At 39.0% G+C, this 23,606-nt stretch overlaps 2 protein-coding genes across 3 annotated transcripts; one reads left to right on the top strand and one right to left on the bottom strand.

Annotated features, from left to right (window-relative positions):
- Positions 1-8,991: 8,991 nt before the first annotated feature.
- LOC5568256 (fibrinogen-like protein 1) lies at positions 8,992-10,009 on the bottom strand. The gene is made up of 3 exons (XM_001657899.2): positions 9,605-10,009; positions 9,251-9,531; positions 8,992-9,179 (listed from the first exon to the last, which is right to left on the bottom strand). Exons 1-3 carry the CDS (start codon positions 9,908-9,910, stop codon positions 9,047-9,049), a joined length of 720 nt encoding a protein of 239 aa, XP_001657949.2. The 5' UTR covers positions 9,911-10,009; the 3' UTR covers positions 8,992-9,046.
- Positions 10,010-18,987: 8,978 nt separating this feature from the next.
- LOC5568254 (angiopoietin-related protein 6) lies at positions 18,988-20,110 on the top strand. 2 transcript variants are annotated; one of them, XM_001657900.2, is made up of 2 exons: positions 18,988-19,656; positions 19,717-20,110. In XM_001657900.2, the coding sequence occupies exons 1-2, from the start codon at positions 19,037-19,039 to the stop codon at positions 19,841-19,843; spliced, it is 747 nt and encodes a 248-aa protein (XP_001657950.2). In that variant the 5' UTR covers positions 18,988-19,036; the 3' UTR covers positions 19,844-20,110. The 2 variants fall into 2 exon arrangements, with proteins under 2 accessions (XP_001657950.2, XP_001657951.2); XM_001657901.2 differs by having other exon boundaries at positions 19,714-20,110.
- The last annotated feature ends 3,496 nt before the right edge of the window (positions 20,111-23,606 follow it).

Raw genomic sequence — 23,606 nt, 5'->3', positions numbered from 1 at the left:
TCATATTGAATGTCATCATCATCAGAGCCATCATCATGCCCATGACCATATGGAGCTGAGACGAACTGACAATAAACACAACTTGTTTTTTCATATAAATAATCAATTTGCCTTGGCAACTCCGGCAACAGGTAAACAGCAAAACTCCATGCATACTTGATAATCTTCTCAATATCAATATTAATATCATTAATAAATATTAATATTTTAATACTGGATCTAGTGTCCTGCCCCACGGATTATTATTATTATTCTTATTATTATCTTTACTACCGAGATTTGCAGCCCGAGGCTGGCTCATCTCGTTGTCTACATTTTGACATTTTTTCTTCCCGTGCATGCAGCATGCGTTCGATTACATTTTCTATCATTTGCCAACAAAAACTTAATGACTAAACGATACACCGTTTCGTTCAATTATTTAGGACGTTATATTGACTTCACATCACCAATCTGGAGTTCGCCGATTGGACTTCCGAAGCATGCTCTGCATTCTATCGGACAGAGATGAACTGAGAGTGTGCCTGTTGTTAGCAAGCATATGATCCGATAGATGACCGATATGATATAAAACAGATATATTTTCTTTCAACGATAGTTTGAACATAGATTGTTCATGGATGCCACAATGAGTTTATCGTGTGATACCTTAATTTCGTTGATAAAGAAGAGGAAATTGAGCGAAGCTCTCTTTTTGAATTTTGAAAGCAATTTTACGTGGAAAGATGTATTTAGAATGGAACACTAGACGAAAACTGTTTTCTACAAAGTTGTTTGTATTAGTTAGACCCCTTGTTTGGTGTTATTCAAAACTAGGGATGGTACACAAATTATGTCACTCTAGAATGAAAGCTTTACGAGCACCTACGCCCCCCGTTGTCATGCTTTTTGTAAAGTTTGTGACGCTATTACGTAATTTGTACATGACGCCTTAAGGTAGTCCACATTTTCAAAGAATTGAAATAGCCAACTTTCTTGTTTATAGGAATTTTGGTATATTTGGTATGTATGCAAAGCTGTGGATAATTCAATTTCAATAACTTTGTTTTTAGCTCTAAATTTGTCAGCTGATCCAGTATGAGCGAAATGTCACTTTTACTTGCGGAATAATTGAGCGGCAAAGTAAAAGCAACATGAAAAGTGACATTAGCATTTTAGCATTAGACATTAGACATTAGACATTTAGCGTGACATAATTTGTGTACCATACAGCTTCTCCTAATAGCCTAGTTTTCCTCAAAGGTCCAAAATATAATGAACTCCAAACATTTTTCTGATCAGTAATCTTTACAGGTCATCGTTGCATACATTCGGTCTGGAACAGAATCTATTATTTATCTCTTCTTAAAGTATTACTGATTTATTTTATTTATTTATTTATCCAACTCGGATGGATACTATACGTTACGATCACAATACGTAACGACCCCGAAGCCCATTTAGTTTTTTTAGAGTTTTCTATAACAAACTTGCAGATTACATTAAGTTTGGTGAAAATATTCAAAATTACCTCAAAAAAAAAAAAAAAAGAAAATAATGATGCGAGCCTGGAATGGGACAAATGCAAAAATGCGTGAGCCTCCAATTGAACCGTCAAAACTAGCAGCCAATCGAACACTTATAAAGCAGCTTCGAATCCAACACATGAAATAGGCATGTCAATCGCAATACCAATGTTACTAGTATTGCTATTCAAATTTGAATATCAATAATAAAAAAGGAATTCAGAAAGAGTATCGGTATTATTTGCACTAAAAGAATGAAATTGGTCTGGAAAATATGTGAACACAAACAAATTTTCGCCATTATAACATGTTGATTCATGTTTGAAAACTGACTATAAATTCAGTAATGTTTAAACATCCATGCTGAAAATAATGCATATTTCAATACAGAAGTCGACAGCAACTGTTAATACTATGAATTAATTTTATAGTCTTTCACCAAGTATAAAACTTTTTTTTTATTTTGATTTGATATTTGATTACTCACCATACTCACAAAGAGTAATTTACTCACTCACCCGAGAGTAATGACGTCATACTCTCTGCGAGTATTACTCTTTACGTGAGTAATACTCGCAGTGAGTTATGACGTCATACTCTCGCGTGAGTAAGAGTAAGGAATGAGTAACTCACAGTGTGAGTATTACTCACAAACGAGTACGAGAGTGAGTATTTTTTAACTCGCGAGTACGAGTTTCCCAACACTGACCTCCATTACAGTCACAGCAGCGGCAGCAGCATCTATCAAACAGTGAACGCAGCGCAAAAACTTGCCGCACACACGCGCCTAAAAGCAGGCAAAGTAGACAAACAAAACAACATTTAATTAAAACACATGCGCCTGCAGAACTACGGGATGTACACAGTTTTTGTCAACGACGACGGTGGCAGAGTAGCACTTTGATTTGTGTATGGTAGTTCGAATGAAGTGGTGTCCCAACATAACAGCCGTATCGATAATCCTGTTAGATGGCGCTTTACATTGATGAGCTACTAAAATAGTCTTGAATTTTAGAACAATCGATAGATTGTATGTCCAATTACTTAAGCACCTATTTTATAAAAATGGTTCTATTTATTAAATAAAAGTTGCAAATTGGAATAATATAACACATATTTGCCCAGATAGTCGTAGCGGTAAACGTGTAGCTATCCATCAAGACCATACTGAGAACCGTGGGTTCGAATCCCACCGGTAGAGGATCTCTTCGGATTGGTTTTTTTTTTCAGCTTCCCAGGGCATAAAATATCTCCGAAGCTGCCATACGATATCTTATTCTTCTTACTGGCGTTAGGTCCCAATCGAAACAGAGTCGGCTTCTTTGACATCATGTAACTATCATTCATTGTAATAGATATCAATGCCACAGCACATCACATCGCAGTGTCAGCAATAGAGCCTGGAACCAATGTCTCATGGATGGTTAGGAATATGCGTCTTGTGTGTACAGGAATTATTCGTTCGCCCGCTGTGTTCTATGATTTACAGCACGCCAAGGATGAAAACGGACGCCGTGACTCATTCCCACGTTCATATTCTTCGTTTTACTGTGATATAGAATTTCTGTCGGGTAGTGTTTTTATAGGGTTTCTATCTACTTCGTCGCAAGCGCTAAACACCTATCACGCTTAAAATGTTTCACTTTGGCAGATATTCAAATTATCCTACAATACAGATCGATTTCGCAGTGTAATTTTGTAGCCACTTGTACACCAAAAATGCAATAAAACTACTGTATCTCGATAAACAAATTCAGTTCAATTATCCACCATCAGTGTTGATAAACTCACACTCAAATCTCCCGTGAGAGCAAACTCATTAGAGATCTGCTTCGCAAATATCACGCTTGAGATTTTGATGCAAAATCAACTCAATCAACTCAAACCGTAAAAAATGATTCAGTCGTAAAACCCGGCAAAAACTCGTGAAACCCGAACGTTGTTGTTTACGTTAGAAAGGATTACTATAATTGTACCACACTAACAAGAAATTATTGCCGTGTATGAGTAAACTGTGGAAATACAAGACAATGAGCCAAAAAGGTGAGCCAACTCATCCATTATTTTTAAACTGCTGAGTTGAGTGATTGACAACTCACGCATGAAAAATCTCAAGCGTGAGTTGTGAGAAATTGAGTTTTTCACAACACTGTCCACCATGATTTTTTTCGCCGAAATCGCATGGACGAAGACGTACTGAGCGAAAAGCCACGCCACATTACAGGGCACTTATTTAGACTGTGGAAAACCTACGTACATCTTCACTGAAGGATTTAACTTCAATCACACGCCGTAAAACTTCTCTAATTCACAGAATTGTAAGGAATTCCCTCAACAATCGCATATAATTGAGAACGTAAACAAAGGATTTCCATCGTTCGGACTAAGACAAAAAAAAAACTTGTGCGCATCAATGTGATGTGATATTCGGCGTAGACAACGGTTCCTTTAATTGTGGCATTGAACAATGTTTTCGCAGCACTGTGAGCAACTGCCATGATTTTTTCAGTGAAAAGGAATTATGATTTTATGTTTAGGATGTATTTTGATGGCGCCAATGAATTTTAAAGGAAATCCGCCTTTTTTATCATGGTATTGGAATGAAGGAGATGCCCGCAATTCTAAATAATTTAACTAAACATTTTGATTTGACCAATCACTATACTGCCCATAACTGCATATTTGTAACATTCGACAAAAGTAGGCATTGAGTAAATGGAATACCAAGTGTGCATTTTACGGCAGTATGGGAGGAAACTGAAATTTCTAAAAATTACCAGGAATTCAAAAGTGCTTATTTCAGGCTGATATTTTGTACAACTCATTTCGCATACTAGGCGAATTGTCAGAAAATAATTCTAATAGAAATTTCATTGCTATCACATTACGAGGCCCATTTATAATCTCAATGTGACTGTTATGCGGTTATAATTACCAATGTGACAAAACAACTTGGTATTTTTTTCGAATTTTCTAGAACAATCTCACAGATTTCAGTAAGTTGATCGAAAGTATTTATCATTTGATGACTCTCCATGGTATTAACTCCATTTTGTCAAAAATGTCAAATGTGACTGTTTTGCAGTTATGGGCAGTATATTACATATGCGTTAGTTGTGAGACGAATCAAAACTGATTGTGATCAAAATTAAAATGGATAGGATGGATATAGACAATGGGAAGTGATAATTTCATAGCATTAAAGCCTGTCCACGATAAATTTCGGACACGGATGGCGGGTGTACCACAGAAAGTTCGAGAATTTTACAGAAAGAAGGATTAACATCCTTGTCAACTGTTTATTTTGTAGATATAACTCTTTTATTCTGAAATAAACAGTTGTTTTTGTTGAATTATGAGTAAATTTTTTTTGCTGCCATTATTTGGGTGTCCGAAATTTAACGTGGACAGGCTTTATTTCCAATAAACGATCATAATTTATCAAAATTCTACTTCACAGTGCAAAAGCCGTATTGGAAAAGCATTTCTTGACATAGGTTTGTATCAGCATCATTCACTGTAAAGCTAGGAAAATTGTAGTTTCTCACTGATCAAAGCTTAATACGATGAAAATTAGCACACCACCCTACTGATTCTTTCATCACTTAACAACTTACCAGCTGACTGTGAAGTATCGATCAAATGTAACATTTTATCTCATTGTATCTATAGTTTAGTATTACAAAATAACAAGCAAGATATTTTTTATATAATAACATTCTACCTGGATTTTCAGGTATACAATATATACTAAAATTGATAATCTTCTGGTCAGTCAAATCATAAAACACATGTAACATTCACGTCGAAAATCTTGTGCGATTCTTCAACCTTCTGTTTTTATATGAATACGAAACTCAAGTACAATCCATCCTCTTTTTACGACCTTTTTTTACCGACGGTTCTTTCTACGACCACTTCTTTACAACCGAAATTCAGATGAACGAACGTTTTTATAAATGATCAATATCTTGAAAAGTATGTTCAGCAAAATTGTTCAGTAGCTCAAGGTCATTGAATTGCGGAATTCTGCCACTAGGCGGCGTTAGTGAACACAGAACATTTGTTTTACGGTTATCTCAGGATCCTGGCCTCTCAGAAAGATGGCGTCTTCGGCAAAGTTGTTCAGTAGTTCAAGCGCTATCATTATAAAAGTCATGGAATTCAAAGTTGTTCAGTAGCTCAAGCGCCATCATTATAAAAGCAATGTGATTCAAAATTTTGCCATCAGGTGGCGCTAGTGAGCATGAAACTTTTGTTTTGCAGTTATCTCAGGATCCTGACCACTTAGAAAAGTGGCCCAAGACGCCATGTCTATGTCGTCTGAATCCTGAGATATCCGCAAAACAAAAGTTTCATGCTCACTAGCGCCGCCTGTTGGTAAAATTTTGAATCACATTGCTTTTATAATGATGGCGCTTGAGCTACTGAACAACTTTGCCGAAGACCCCATCTTTCTAAGTGGTCAGGATCCTGAGATAACTGCAAAACAAAAACATCGTGCTCACTAGCGATGACTGGTGAAAAACCTTGTATCTCTTGACTAGAATAATGATAGCCCTAGAACTACTGAACAAATTCGTTGAAGGCGCCATTTTTCTAAGTGGTCAGGATCCTGAGCTATGCGCAAAACAAAAGTTCTATGCTCACCCGTGCCGCCTGGTGGTAAAATCTCGAATCTTTTGGCCAGATCAACTTTGCTGAAGATGCTATCTTTCTAAGTGGCCAGCATCCTGTGATAACCGCAAAACAAATGTTTCATGCTCACTAGCGCCGCCTGGATGCAAAATTTTGAATCTCACTAGTGCCGCCTGGTGGTAAAATCTCGAATCTCTTGGATAGAATAATGATAGTCCTTGAGCTACTGAACAACTTTGCTAAAGACGCCATCTTTCTAAGTGGTCAGGATCCTGAGCTATCCGGAAAACATAAATTCTATGCTCACTTGCGCCGCCTGGTGGCAAAATCTCGAATTTCTTGACTAGAATAATGATAGTCCTTGAGCTACTGAGCAACATGGCCGAAGGCACCATCTTTTTAACTGGTCAGGATCCTGAAATATCCGCAAAACAAAAGTTGCATGCACACTTGTACTGCCTGGTGGCGCAATTTCACTTAAGCAGTGTTGCCAGCTACAACAAAATGTTGAACCCTTCATAAAAATCTGGATTACAGTTAAAGAGTATTGCTATGTTGCTAAGCAATCTATTTTTCTATTCCACTCTAGTTTTATGGTTTAGATCTTTTCTTTATTATTCTTAAACAGTGTTGCCAGTCACATGAACATTTGTGGTTTGGCCGACCTTATCCTTCAACCTTGGCGAACATTCGGAATCGTTATCTTTAAAAATTTTTGGTATTTACATATCACACCCCCATAAAATTGGCTCTTTTGATAACAATCGAGTAGTGTTGCCATCTATTACCAAAATATGAAAACTTGAACGGCCATTTTGGAAAGTTCTCAACCCATGCTTCAACTTTGCAATATATCTCGAATCAGTATTTTCACATCTAGACGTTGCATTTTTCAAAAACATAATTATAACCCTGATTTTTTTTTCGACCGATTTTTTACGATCCCCCGATAACGGTTGTGAAAAGATGTTGGGGTGTATTTACAAGTGTTGTACAAAATGCACATGTTGGATAAATACCCAACTGACATATACAAAATACAAAAGTGAAAAGTTAAAATATGAGAACTATCGTGAGATCACCATTCTTAACACAGCCTATGACGTGCTTTCCCAGATCATTTCCCGCCATCTACCACCGCTAGTAAGCTGATTTTTGAGAAGTTATCAGGCCGGTTTCGGGATGGGTGATCGGCTAAAAACCAACCCGGTTGAATAGTGTACAGTGCTGTGTAGATATATCGAGTGCATTATCGAGCCCGTTTAAAACACGTAAAGCACTTCGACAAGGCCAGTGTTGATAGACTCACACTCAAATCTCAATCAATACGCTCTCCCGTGAGAGCAAACTCATTAGTGATCTGTTTCCCAATTCTCACACTTGAGATTTTGATGCCAAAGCAGCTCAATCAACTGAAATCGTAAAACATGATTCAGTCGCAAAACTCGTCAAAAACTCGTGAAACCCGAATGTTGTTGTTTACGTTAGAAAGGATTACTATAATTTTACCAGACTAACAAGAAATGATTGCCGTGTGTGAGTAAACTGTGGAAATACGAGACAATGAGTCAAAAAGGTGAGCCAACTCATCCATGATTTTTTGACTGCTGAGCTGCGTGATTGACAACTCACGCATGATAAATCTCAAGCGTGAGTTATGAGAAATTGAGTTTTTCACAACACTGGACAAGGCGATGGCCTTTGCTGCCTCCTGCCATTGCACTAGAAGCGTTTTGAGACGAGCGGGCTTCACCATACGGGAGCGACCTTCAATAAAAAAAACAGCCAGTTCATCTATTTCGCTAGCGTCGTGGACATCGTCTGAAGATTGTTCAAGATGGTTTCTGATCAGTTTACCAGGCTGTAACGTGAAGCAGAAAAGGTTGGAATGAAGGTAAATACGTCGAAGACAAAGTATCTGTTGGCTAGTGGAACCGAGCGCGATAGAACTTGCATTGGCAGAAGTGGGACGATCGACAAAGATGAGTGCGAAATGCTGGATGAACTTTGGTATCTTGGATCATTGGTAACGTCTAAAGTAATTGTAGCAGAAAAATTCGAAGTCGTACTGTTGCCAGAAGCCGAGCTTACTACGGACTCCACAGGACCTTTTGGTCTGGCAAACTCCACCATGTACAAGATGCTGAGAAGACCGGTAGTTTTCTACGGGCATAAGATGAGAACAATGCTCGAAGAGGATCTGAAAGCGCTAGGAGTTTTTGAACGACGTGTTTTTAGGACGATCTTCGGCGGAGTTTGTGGAAACGGCGTTTGGAGGAGAAGAATGAATCACGAGGCTGCGTAACTGTACGATGAACCTTGTATCCAAAAAGTCCCTAAAGCTGGAAGGATACGATGCGCGGACATGTTGAGAGAATGCTGGACAGCAATCCCGCAAAAATGGTGTTCACCTTGAATTTAGCCAGAATAAGACAAAGAGGAGCACAACGAGCTAGGTGGTTTGACCAAGTGGAGCAGGATTTTCGAAGTGTTGGACGAAGGGCAGGATTTTCGAGTAGTTTGTTAGCATAAAAATTTGGCGTAGGTCATGTTGTGAAGGACGTAGCGCCATTGAAAATTTAAAAAAAAAATGTAAAAAAGCAAAAAATACAACAACGTTACCACTACAGAGTTAGTTTTTTTTAATTTCAAATATATTTGGTAGCTTTGCGAGCAGCTTACAAGGAAATGACAAACTGCTGTACAAAGAAGACGAATGAAACAACATCAACCACACCATATTTGCGAGCATTGAAAAATTTTTGTATTGTTGTTGTACCTACTGATTTCACGCTTGTTATTTCTTCAATATACACGGGCCATTTGAGACGTTAAAGAGAATCGTAACTTTCTCATAAGTATTCAATCCGTATATTCAAACCCAAAATTAATATTTTTTCACTTCAATACTCCACACGTGTCCGGATCATCATTTGGCTCCATTTGAGAGGATTCGATTCTGCTCCGAATCCACCCCACCAGAAGCCACTGCCACAGCGCAAAACTTCATCGCTGTATATGCCATTCAAGTTGTGTCTGCAACCAAACATCATCAATTGATTCATTTTTTATTTGTTGATTTCTAGAATCCCCCATTATGTACAAACCTATTAATTCCAGTTCCACAGTCGAAGTGCCAGTATCCACTTCCCATTTCCACCGCGCAATTCATCATCGACTTATCGTTATCCCTGTCGAAGGTAGTAAATTGCTGATCGCGATACACGTAATGTGACTCCCCTGCCGTCCCGTCCCGCCAACCGTCCAACGTGAGTCGATAATTATCCGCTTCATCGGCCACCGCAAACAGTTTGTACTTTTGATATGCTGCGAAGTCTTTGAAGTCTCCCATCCACACCAGCAGTTCGTACTCATCCACGGTCGTAATCTGTGTATTAATTATTCAAACAACCATTCAACACCACCACTCATTACTTTCATAAACAGCAGAATCAGAAAACCTGATGCAATTTATCCAGTCCGAGCCAGAATTCGTTTCCAATCACGCCAAATCCACCCTTGTAATCCACCCAGCTGCGATTGAAGTTTTCCTGCCCGTTGGAACGATTTTGCACCACCAACCACCGACCTCCGTAGCTCTGCTCGCAATACACTTCGAACGATTGCGTTGCGTTGATTGGACGTATATCGTAGATTCCAGAAACTGGAGGTACATCATTGCAGGATCGAAATATTCGCCGAGCGTTCGTATATGATGCGTGAACGGCTAATACGATCAGGATTGGGTTTATCAAGTGGTTCTGCATGGTTCATCAAGGAAATTTTCACTAGTTCATATGAACTGCTTACCAGAGGCGTAACTTATATTCGTAATTACGTTATGGGGGATGTCTTTACTTGATTATTGGGTGATTTCCCTTATCTTATTTTGTTTGTATTCCTACTGGAGCCGTAATTGCTTTTGATTTAGTGTTTTCTGGAGCACTTCAACAATTTACCCTCTATCATAATTGTAAGAGATTCCGCCCCAATGAAACCCCCTCATTTCTATTTGATCTACACTTGAAACCTTCATTTAAGTAACTTCTATTTACGTAAGTTCCATTCATCTGAGGGATTCAGATTCATAAAGGTAATCAGTGATCATCGGAAGCTTTATCATTGCAACTCACACAGGATCACACAACTGTGATCTATGATACGATATTCACTGCAGCATCAACATCGAAATCCGGACAGTATGCCCGCCACTGGCCCAAGATGCGACTGAGTGGCAGCTTTCGGAAGCAAACTGTGTGGGCAATTAGCTTAGCCGGAGTTCCATGCGCATGATCCATTGCACTGGAGCCTAACTTGGGACGTGCCTACCGAAGAGCAATTCGCTTTGGACTTGCAGGACATTCAGTGGAAATTACTTAGCATACAACTATGCCCGCCAAAGCCGAACACACAGCAAGTGGGTCCATCGTCGTCAAGTAACCTGCAAGTAGTAAAGTTCCAAAGAGGTGCCATCAAGAAAAATCCTGGAAGAAACGACCGTTTGCTTACCTTCTGGACGATTCCAGACTGGACTGCTCTGAAAATATGACAACATCGATTTTCAACACTGCAAACCCATGGAAGAAAATCATCTGAGGTGATTAGAACGACGTTTGTCGCGAAAACCTGAGCTTTTTTTTGAATCTCAAACAACAGATACTCGAATACGAGGAAAAGCGCTGTGCCCATAAAATCACACAAGATGAGATTCTCAGCTCTAATCCCAAGAGAATATGGTAATTGCCCTTGGGGATAGATGTGCAACCCAAGAAACCCGGTAAGGTGCGGATTGTATGGGATGCTGCAGCGGCAATACGGAGTCAGTCACTTAACTCTGCTCTGTTGCCCTGGATCGGATCTTCTGACCTCTCTTCCGTTGGTTCTCTCCAGATACCAACAACGCTAAATTGCGATCAGGCACCACGTCCTGAGTTGCATGCAGCAATATTAAGAGTCAGATTTGCAAAGTCAGTGGAAAAAAAACACACTTTACTTATTATCGTGCGTCGATTTTCCTGGAGTGATTCAACCACACCTGGCTTCAGTGCCGGAAATACCGGCAGTTTATGGCGTGCCGAGTGTCCGAAATCCTGTACACAACGAAGGTAGACAAATGGCATTAAGTACCGTCACGATTGAACGTTACAGATGATGCGACGAAGTGGAAAGAAGGGCTCCAGATCAACAGCAACCACAGATGGTTTCGTGGACTGAGCTTCTTATACGACCTTCCACGCATGTGGCCCGAACCGAAGGAGCTGCCTGGTGCAACGGCGAACGTTGTCTGCGAGGTGACGTCTTTGGTCATCGGTTCATCGCCCAGCTTAAACGTAGGAAGCGTGAAGAAATCACCAAGGATCCACGCATTCTTACTCGAGAGGAGCTCCAGAGAGCGGAAAATATGATGTTTCGTCTTGTACAGTACGAAGTCTTTGCAGATAAAATCATCACGATGCAGGAAAATCAGTAACTGCCTCCGCCGGATCAACGTCAGCGTTTGGAGAAAACTACAAGCTATCTCCTTTTATGGACGAACGAAGTGGCTGGCTGTCTTGGTAGTGTCATTCTCAAAACACACCAAGCCGTTCCCATAGGGGACGTTAGCCACAAGGAAGGACGTTTCACGTAATACTGTTTCATATGGTATGCCCTTTCTCTCGCCGTTCCCTTACGGTACCTATCCATCTAGTATTCATTGCTTTCTTCTTCATGCTTCCCCTCCCGAGCAAAATAGACCGATATGGCGATAAACAAATTCAAAATATAATTATCACGGTCGATACCTTTGTATGTTATTGGTTATAGTTAACCTTATTATATATAACCTTGAATAGTAATTGCATTAAAATTTTGATAGCCTTCAATTAGGTAAGACTGTATGTTTTTCAACCTTGTCCATAATTCTCTCGAAAGATCACGCTTTTTGATCTGAAGATTTAAACTGAAAAGAAATCATGTACACTCCCGTGCAAAAGTTTGGGTTCACCCCCTCAAAAACATACAAAAGTGTTCTGTCCATATCTCTGTAAATATATGTTCAATTGAAACTATTTAAGCCACATTTGAAAGGCAAAGAATTATTCTTACTTCGTATGTATTTTTCCAAAAACATTTTTTGAATTTTGTATACTCAACTTTTACTTAAAGTTGTGACATTTTTCAAAAAAACACACTGAAAAATCATATCTAATTTAGTGTCATTAGAATCGTAATCTTATATTCTTCGAAGAGACCCCACGAAATTTTGGCGAAAAAATCTGAAAATTGTATATTTTTTGGGTTCACCCCTCAGTATGATGCAAATCGTGCAAAAGTTTGGGTTCACCTGAGCCGCACGCACATCATTTTTGTCAATATCTGCCATTTTTCAAACGATTTTAATAGTTTAAAGCTTTTTCGAGCGCAAATAATGATTGGTTTGAGATTTCACGGATTTTTCATGTTTAAAGTATGTTCAGGTGAACCCATACTTTTGCACGATACACCATACTAAGGGGTGAACCCAAACTTTTGCACGATGACTTGAATGGCTGTTTCATTAATTTTGAATAGTTATCAGATTTTTCCGCGAAAAATTCGTGAGTGCTCTTGAAAGAATCCAATGCTGAGGAAATCAGATATGATTTTTCAGTGTATTTTTTGAAAAATATCACAACTTTAAGCAAAAATTTTGTATACAAAATTCAAAAAATGTTTTTGGAAAAATACATACGAAGTAAGAATAACTCTTTGCCTTTCGAAGGTGGCTTAGAGAGGTTCAATTGGACGTGTTATCACAGAGATATGGACTGAACACTTTTGTATGTTTTTTAAGGGGGTGAACCCAAACTTATGCACGGGAGTGTACAAGCTTAAACGGCAACTCAGCAACATAAGCAACATAAGAATCACTTTTATTCTACCTACTATGTACCGTGTTGGCTACAACGTAGCGTCACACCATTGCCGAATGTATTTTTTTTTTACTTAAACGTTTATTTAATAAACTCAAGCGCATTCAAGCATAACGGAGCCGATTTCATTGTGATTTGTTTTACAAATTCGTATTGCTTCTTAACATAATATGTTAGTTTTGGGGAACCGTAACACCTGCGGTTTGGTCGAGGTTAGGAAATACAATTTTGTGTGGATAAGGATGGGATTCTAGGGTTTGATTGATAACTTTCAGCAGCGATGCAGCGGTATGATGCTGCTTGTCAATTAAAGAGTGGACTTGAACGACCTGTAACGATACAACGAAAACTAGAGGAGACGACGACGTGGACAAGCAGAACGAAAGACAGGTAGAATCAAACGAAAACATCAATTTTAACAAAGTTTGACTGGACTTTGATGATGATAATTGGATTAAGCTTAATTCGTGACTGAAAGCTGAAATCCAATTATCAACAGCGCATGAGTCACATCTCAAGAAAAATGAAGCGCACAAAAAAGAGTCTCACAATGTACAGCGCGCCCGTGCGCTAGCAAGCAATGAGGCTCCTGCACCTAAGGCTAAAGCACGTGCGCAGTAACTCTAAGTCCAACCTACCCAACACATCTCTAATGTCTTCCTTATCTGGTTTTTCTCGGGTCCTGAGGAATTCACATAAAACATGACAACATCATGTTCGGGACAATACCAGACGACATGGTTTATGTCGGTTACCACGACCACCGCAACCACATCGATTGCTATCTGCGAGACTTCTTCTCTTGGCATTAACGTCCCCACTGGGACAGAGCCGGCTTCTCAGCTTAGTGTTCTTATGAACAGCACTTCCTACAGTTATTAGCTGAGAGCTTTCTTTGCCTAAATTGCCATTTTCGCATTCGTATATCGTGTGGCAGGTACGTTGATACTCTATGCCAAGGGAAGTCAAGGAAATTTCCTTTACGAAAAGATCCTGGACCGACCGGGAATTGAACCCAGACACCTTCAGCATGGCTTTGCTTGGTAGCCGAGGACTCTAACCACTCGGCTAAGGAAGGCTGCGAGACTCTAAATTCTAAAGAGATGCGAGCCTAGGGAGTACTGATTAGACATCTGGCGACACATTACCTTGATAAAATCTCGACTCATGTCCAACCCCTAAAACCATGGTCTATTCGATACCTGTGGGAGAATAGAATATAACCACCTGCACAAATTCCCTTCATCCCATTTTTGTTGCCTACTGATCATGACTTGCTGGCGAGCAATTGTAAAAAAAACATTGAAGGTGATACACCGTTCTTAAATATCACCTATAACGCCCACCTTGGCGAGCGAGTCCGCCTTCTCATTGCCCGGAATTGAGCAATGAGAAGGGACCTAAACCAAGTTGATAGTGTGATTCGATAGAGCACTCAATGTGGATTGTATTTCCTGTAAGAAATACGACGAGTGGTTTACCGGCCTTATTGAACGAATAGCCTCTATTGAGTTAAGGCTATCCGTGAAAATGAAGTCAGGTGGCAGAGAGGCAATTCGCTATAATGCGTAGTGTATTGATGCTAATTCTGCGACATATACGGAACAAGGACTGAAGTTTGAATGCGGTGCTATGAAATTCATTAAATACGCCAAATCCAGTGGAATCATTTGTGTTTGACCCGTCGGAGTAAAACGTTCTGTCACTGCTGAATTGGCCGAATCTGTTTGAAAAAAAATAGTGGGATATACTCCGAACGGAGTGGATCTGGGATTCCATGGATTTCTTGCTTCATGGTCAGATCCTAACATACAGTAGAACTGCAGAAAGCTAGGAAGCAACTACCGTGGGATGTGTTCAAGGAAGGATTAACCCCCAGAGTCATGTACCAATAGTACATTAGTACGATTAGCTTTTCAAAGATTTCAATTACCAATGGATTTAACACTTCACAGCGCATTAGGAACCGGAGTGACAATTCCGCTAAGTGATCTGACAAAGGCAATACTTCTGTAAATACCTCTATGCCGAACTATTGTAGAACTCCATTTTTGTCGGTCTTGGCCGATGCTTCTCCAGGGCTATTGGAGTCGCCAGGTCCTCTTCCACTGCGTACATTCGGCGTATTCGTTTCAAGAAGTTACCTACCTCTACCTGGTTCTCTACTGAATATTATTTGTGTGATTCTTTCTTCCAACATTCGCACTAAGTGACCAGCCCTCTGAAGTATGCCATATTTCACACGCTTTAAAGTACCGTATTCAAGGTTACATTGATCAGTTTTTTTTTCGACATTTATTGAAAATTTCAGATGAAAGTGGAATTTTAAAACAAGTACTAACACCCATTCCGTGAAACTATAAACCGTATTTAGTTTACTAGAGGCTTCAAGTATGTTTATCATGTACGCAAACAATGGTTGGTAATATTGAAAATGTCATTACTTACTGAAATCATGATCCCTGAAGCCAAATATGAAGGCCAAACTCTTGCAAGTCATTTACATTTTGAGTTATTTTAAAATTTAAAACACCTAGAACCACGGAATACGCCTAAACGTAGGCGATTTCGTATGGAAATTATACATTCTTCATAATCATTCGTCAATTTGCTGAATTGAAACTACTTACGAAAATTATGACAACGGAATCGTTTTCGATGATGCCGTTTTAAGTAAACAGCGTATTTCCCATGCTTATATCATATGCAGAACTAATGTGTGATATAAATCTTTTCATACTCTAAGAAATCATTGTTTCAAAAAGTTGAAACATTCACAACAAAACTCAATTTTCACTAAAACTTTATTTTTTGTTAGCTCATGAATGTAAGAAACAGAAGTTCTATTCATGCACTTATCATATTATATGGAAAAATATTAAATCGTTCTCCTTACTAGGAGCGACATTCCGATCAATGTTATTCCGCTGATCCGTTTTACGGTTTTCTCATCTTTAAACACTTGAAATAGCTGCGTCCCTAACTACCCAAGTAACAATTTCAGTGCTTCTTGATCTTAGATGTTATTTATGAAGGTTTCATTTGAGATGTATTCATTCCTAACAGATTTAATAAAGCATTGCAAAGTGCCAAACGTTCTTTTCGGTAAAACCCACTTTAAAATGCTTTGTAGATATCTACAAGAGCTCCCGTTAAAACTTATTTGCTGGCCACATTTCTTGATAATAAATTGTATTTTGAAGGAGCTTTGTAGTGTCTATTAAAACCTATACTTAAAACCTCATCTTGTTTGTCTTGTCAAGGCATAGATAAAACTTCTAAAGCTACACTAAGTCATGATAAAGCCTTCCTAAATCTCAACTGTCTGATGCATGCATTATTGGAAAGCAATCTGCGTGTGGTTATCAATATCATTATGTTGATAATGATAATCATGTAGTGAATTATGGATTAATCAGAACGCAAACATAGAACTGACAAATATTCTCCTCGAAGAATCAACAGACTACCGTATAAAGCATATTTTTCCCATGCTTGCCTGAACTTCCCGTTCTAGTGGGACAACTATGCTGCACACAACAGCTGAGCTACACGAAAAAAGCTTTCATTTTCAGGTACTTATCACTTACCGTTTTCTGCATCAGTACAACCGATCAAGCACGACGGGTTTTATTATAACAATCCAGTTCAATAAAACAGTTAGATACTTAACGGCACAAATTCAATAAAATGAATTGCATCACAAACCTGAATCTTCCGATTTGTTTACCTTTTTGACAGCACTAGCTTTCCTGAGCGCATTAAAATTAAATCAAGGCTCCCAAAAAACCTATTTGTCTTAGTGCAGAACAAATATTCTGATTTAGGAATATTTAGCCAGTGAGGGTTTTGCGCACGGGTTCTCAAGATCAAAAGCGCTTATGATTGATTATATTGTTCAGAATAATCACCAATTGATCTTAAACTATCCTAGACAAGACCAGCAAGATTTTACTGGATGGAACCCATTTTTATTGTCGCCGTTTCGGATTGATAATGAGGAAAATTTCAATTTATGATTAAGATGAGCATGAAATCATTCTGAAAATGGAATGGAGTAAAATATTAGATAGCAAATAATGATGTCGTAACTTTGGTGCGTTGCTGTAAATCGAAAAATTTCATGTCATTCCACCAGTAAATTTTTATTGGCAGGAATTTCACGCGATCGTAAAAAAATTTTCTGCCACGCAAAAAAATATTGTTTTAATAGATTATTGTGAGTCGGCAGACATCATGATGGTTTCAATTTAAAAAAAAGGTTATGGTTTATAAACAACTTATTGGTTGATGTTTGTTCAATCATAAGCTCTTAACATTGGTTTTATTCCGTGTATTACGATATTGTAAAAGATTTGATACCGCTAGTTGAGCTCAATAAGGCTATCCAATAGCTCTTATGAATGTTTTATAGCATACTACAAGGGTAGATGTATTCATACGATACAAAACTAAGAAGTTTAGAAAGGTTTTAAAGTATAGTCTTAACAACCTCCTGTAGTGTGGGCTTTTTCGGGCTTAACGGAGTTTTATCAAAGGTTTATTAAGGTTATTGAGACTAATAAGTTCTAAAATGAGTTTTAACGATATGGTGGTAACAACAGCTTGTAGTAAATGAAAAAACTAAATATGTTACTTGGGTAGTACCCCACCGAGTATTGTCAACAGCACTTTACGCTTGTAAACACCGAAGGCTTTCCGGTCTGCCTATTTCAAAGTCCACGCTTCGTGCCTGTGAAGACCTTACGTTTGAAATTTACGGTACCTTAGCTGGTTACGTAGTCCATAATAAAAGGTCGTATTCGCAGCCGCGACACATCTTTTCACTTCGCTGGAAACGTCATTGTCACAAGTCATAAGTGTTCCAAAATAAGCAAACTTTTCAACTACTTCAAACACATAACCATTAAACACTACTCCAGCATTAACACCACTACGCCAACCTCTATCTCTACCTGCAACAATGTACTTCGTTTTGATAGAACTAATGGTCAGACGTATCTTTACTGTCTTCCTCTTCAAATACACGAAGGCCTCATCCATTGACCTGCGATTGATTCCCATAAGGTCGATATTGTCCGCAAACCCAAGGAGCATGTGTGACCATGCGATGATATCTTCACACCAGATCTCCTAATAGCACCCTCGAGTGCAATATTGCTTCGTCTAACGTCAGAAAAGAGGTTAGCACTATGTCTGCTATCCGAATACTTGATTTCGAACCATCCAGCGTGGCACGTATCAACCTAATTTGTTTCGCCGGAAAACAATGATCAGACATTATCTGCCCCTGCTCATTTCTGTTCCCTCAATCGTACACCGGCTTGAAATCAGTAAACAGATGGTAATTCTGCAAGTTATGCTCCCGGAATTTATCAAGGTAAACATCTGGTCCGTTGACGAGCGGCCCTCACGAAAACCAGCTAGGTATTCACCGACAAAGGACTCCTCGAGCGGTCTCAGCCTGTTGAACAGGATGTGCGACTGTATTTTGTACGCCGAATTCAGCACGTATTCCCTCTGTAATTTGCACACTGCAGTTGTACATTGGGCATATTAGGCCATCCAACCCACCAGTAGGCAGTTCCTCGTCCTCCCATAGCTTCAGTACTACTCGGTGGATCGACTGGTAACGCTGCTCACTTCCATGCTTGAAAAGCTCGATCGGGACCTCGTCCTTCCCAGCAGCCTTACAGTTTTTCAGTTCGCTGACAGCCTTTTTAACCCCTCCTATGATTGGTGGGTCCACAGCTCGGTCACTTTCAATTTATTTGATATAGATCAACAAAGTTTCAAACAAACTAAATTATGAGGGCAAGAATTCCATTAGCGTAACATTTTCAAATTTCATGTACATAATCATTTTATTTACGTGTCCTCGATCCATTACATAAGTGGAGCTTTTAGTGTAGTCAATTGGAAGCTCAAGTGGTTTCATCGTATAAAATTGGAGACCACTCACCAAGCATCCACAGTTCTTCATATAATGATAGCGATATCATGCCTACTTCATATTTGATTGTTTCTTTATTTTTCACTCTACTGTCGACTTATAATCATCTCTCCACAGCGCTATCAACTGGTGATACTCGTCAGTACAGATCATGTTCAGAAGCACCGCCCCAATCCGGAGTGTATACAATAGCCCTACAAAATGGTTTCGCACCATTCCAGGCTTACTGTGAACAGCAAAAGTACGGCGGAGGTTGGTTAGTATTGCAGAACCGCTACGATGGATCAATCAGCTTCAACAGAAGCTGGGACGAATACAGAAACGGCTTCGGAAATACCGAACAAGAGTACTGGTTGGGACTGGAGAAAATCCATCAGGTTACGATGAATCAGACGCACGAACTGCTGATCGTCATAGAGAATTTCACGGATTTTTCAGCCCACGAAATTTACTCGGGATTCCGGGTGGAAAATGAAGCTACAAACTATACGCTACGTTTGTCCAACGAGGAGTACTCGTACCACGGTACGGCAAGGAATTCATTTTGGGTATATCGGAATGAACAATTCAGCACATACGATCGAATCAACGACAAATCGATTTTGGACTGTTCGATCCTTACCGGAAGTGGACACTGGCACTATGATTGTGGAACTGGGTACAAAAGGTGCGTATATTGATCCGTTGTGGGCATATTATTTCAACTGGTTTGTTCCATTTGCAGTAGTAATCTAAATGGTGAATTCAGCAGAGATGTCCTCGGAGGACGGCGTGGTATGTGGTGGGGCACTTTTGGTGGCCAACAATTTCCTTTGCGAAAGACCAGAATGATGGTAAAAGTAGGCGAAAACTAGCATAGTATCGTGCCACTGAACTTGTTATTCAAATTTATTAGTGAAATATAATGCCCCATACTTATATAATTGATGCAAAAGATCAACCAAATATGACAGAACAGCTTCCAGAATATACTTGACTAAAAGTTTTTAGATTATTTACTTATTTATCCATTATTTTTTCAGTTTAGTGCAACATCAATAATCTTTATAAAACCTCATCTCTTAATAAAATTTACAGAAACTCTGTCTCCATTGGGCCAACACATCTGTGTATTATATCCACATTTTCACAAACTGCAAGAGTTGCCTCATATTGCGAATGACAATGACTATGATTAACGGCTATGTTAATTATTAGATTGATTTAATAAAATATCTTCTGGATAAAATTTGCATATTTGCATATATTTCCCACTGTCGAGTATTAGACTCCAGTAGGTGAATTCCGGCGCGTATTTTCTTCGAAGAAAAGAAAATTTTCTTGCTGGTGCGTAATGGAAGAAAATTTCTTCTTTTCGAAGAATTGTTCGCCGGAATTCACCTACAGGCCGACAAACCCTCTTCTCAAAACTAAGAAAACAAAACTGAGCTTGAGAATGAGCATAGATGACCTACAATTCGAAGTTGCTACTCCGTGATTGACCAGAACAATCGAAGTTGCACAGGGAACAAATCGAGAGCTCACATTTCAAAAGTCAATATAGGCGCCGGCCACGTCCTTACGGTTTCTACAACCGTTGTTGCTAGAAATCGAGTATACCTCTGCATCTCCACAGTTGTCATGGAAAGGATATTGGGTTAGTGGGATAAGGTAAAGATCTGGGAGTCACCAGTGGTTGGTGATGCGATCGATGATATAATCACGCCTAATCGGATTCGTGATATAATTCGTTAATCGCATTGTACGCCGAACAAGTGTTCATCACCCGCCCACGCAAGAGCAAGCGACGCGATCAATAGATCAAACACAAATAACGATTCGCGGCGCTTTTTCATTTCACTACTCGACCGACGCGCGACATGTTTGATCCTGACCTCACCGCCCGCCCCCACAGGAGCAAGCGTCAAGATCGAAGAATCAAACAGAACTTCAAAACGAAGAAAACAAAACTGACGAAAAAGTGCACGGTCTTCGAAGGTCGATGCGAATTATTACCGTTTCTTTACAATAAATGCGCAGCTTTTGAGTAAGACCAAGCTGAGGATCGTGGATTCGAATCCGGCAGGTCAAGGATCTTGTCGGGTAGGAAATTTCCCAGATTTCCTAGGACATAGATTGCCTCGATTCCGATTACACGAATCACACATACAGAAATGGTAAGTTTTCGAAAAAAAATCAAAATAACTGTGGAACTGCTCAACAAGAACACTAAGCTGAGAAGTAGGCTCTGTTTTATATGGGACGTAACACCGTAAACAAGAAGAAAAAAATATTATTTGATTCTGTAGTTCTGATGCATTGATGCACACACGTTTATTTCCACTGCACTCAATATTAATGACACATCTTCCCCTACAGTAATGCTCTAAATTTCTTTTCTATCACCAGATCCCTTCTTGTCGCTAAACAAGAAAAAACAGCTCCAGTGTTCAAATTCCCTATCCTAGGTACTCCCTCGCCAGTCTGGTCTTCTGTCAAACACAATTCTCCGAGCTGTATAAAATAATCCCGATTGTAGCACACCACGATTCAATTATCCCAGTTTCACTGGTCTGTGTACACAACCGGGTGAAATAGTAATATACTGCACGAACGAAATGCATTAGTGCACCTCCAGGACATACGGCAAGAAGAGCAAACCGGCATCCTGCTTCCTCACGATGGTGGCGACGTCATTCCCAAGAGGAATCACCGACTGACGCGACGTTCGATGACGAAGAGTTTCTCAGTTTACACCAACGGTCCCAGAAATGGGGTTTTTCATCGTAGGTAGCAAACGTGCAATTTACACTTGTACAGAAGCTTATAAATTTCGGTATCGGTTCGAGAATCGTATCCTGAGAGCCGAGCCTCCAGGCAACAATCAAGTAACGAATGTGCAATTTTTGATTTATGTACTTTCCCGTCGCCTGCCGCACATTGGTCCAGATTTGAGAAATGGCTAAAATATTAACGTCCCATAAAATATATAAAATTTCCATAAAAAATGCAAAATTTGCCATTAAAGAAACAAGGGTAAAATCAATAGAAAAGTTAAAAATTTACATAAAAAAATAAAGAAGTGCATAGAAAAAACAATATTTTCCATAAATAAAAAAAAATTTAAATAGATTCAAAAGTGCAGTAGAATCGACAATAATCTCACCGAAAAATATCGAATTTTACATTTAAAAACTGCAAAATGTCCCTATTTTCTTCACAAAAAGCATGAAATAATTAAAAAATTTCCACAAAAAAAGCCAAAATTTACAATAAATAAATAATAATTCACCCACAATAAATTAAAAATTTTCATTCAAAAAATCAAAAAGAGCAATAGCAGTAAATGCAAAGTTGCAATAAACAAACCCAACTGAGCAATTAAAAATGACAATCAATACATAAAAATTTTGAAGAAAATTCCAATATTTAAGTAAAACTTTCCATAAAAATAACGTAATTTTCCAATAACGAGTAATAATGTGCTGATTAGTCGTCGTATGTAGATGTAGTAATTGCATTTTAGAGTTCGATAATTAATTACGTAAGAATTTAGGGGAGGGGAGCGCGGGGTGATTGGCCGGGTTTGAAAAAATATTTCTTGCCTTCTTCTTCATACTTGGAGGGGAGGCGAGGTTTCGAAAAATCACAAAAAATGTTTTTTACTACACCCCATCGTTAGGCGCTACAATTTTAATTATATCGGCAAAGTTGAAATGAAACATGGAACATGGGATATCTAATCTTCCAATATTAGTAACACTTATGTCACTGCTTGGGTTATGTCCAACTACATTGATGGTAGAAGCTTATGCTCTCATGCCCCACCAGCCAGGGAACTGGTGTTTACAAACTAAGCATCATTTGTGGCAACACTTTATGCGGCATGATGGAACTTTGCCGAGCGCGCTAAGTGTTGTTAGACCACTGACGTAGTTGCATGAAGGGGTGATGAGGTACAAAAGTAGCGTTACAGCATGCTTAACCATATTTGTAGTACTGAGACAACCCATTAGATCTAAAAATGAACCTATTAGAAGATACTTTAAAAAGCAATATGTTCGTATGCAAATTAAAAAAAAAATATTTAGGAAAAAACTTATCAATCGAAGTATACACATTTTTGCAACTGCTGTGGGCAGTCACACCAAAGATGAAAGTGAATTTCCGTATTATGAGTCCGTATTATGTTTAAAATCACTCGTTACTAGCTCAGTAGAGAAACCTATCGAAGAACAGACTTACCTTGTTGTGCTAAACTCGTCTAACGTACCTTCGCCAACTCTGGTTCCTGAATCGGGAATCGTTAATCAACGCATCTTCCAGCGTGTCGCACATCTCTTCGAGCCCCTCGCATATCTTCCGCATCAGCATTATCATCAGGAGAAGCCAAATCATCTCCACGTCTACGGAATTCGTCGAATCCGCTAATGAGGCTACAAATAAAAACACCGTCTCAAATCATTGTATAAAGAGGTGTAGTAAGAACTCAATCATTGTTGCATGCTCTGTCATTAGAAAAAAAATCTATGGTCAATTCTCGCGAAACTTTTCCAAAGGACCTATCTAACATTGTGAGACTCTCGTTCTCTTTCGCTCATAACTAAGCTGCTTTTACGTTTTTCGTTGCGCTCTTTG

Source organism: Aedes aegypti, chromosome 3 (assembly GCF_002204515.2).
Source record: "Aedes aegypti strain LVP_AGWG chromosome 3, AaegL5.0 Primary Assembly, whole genome shotgun sequence".
Taxonomy (NCBI): Eukaryota; Metazoa; Arthropoda; class Insecta; order Diptera; family Culicidae; genus Aedes; species Aedes aegypti.
This window is presented reverse-complemented; position numbering and strand designations above follow the sequence as displayed.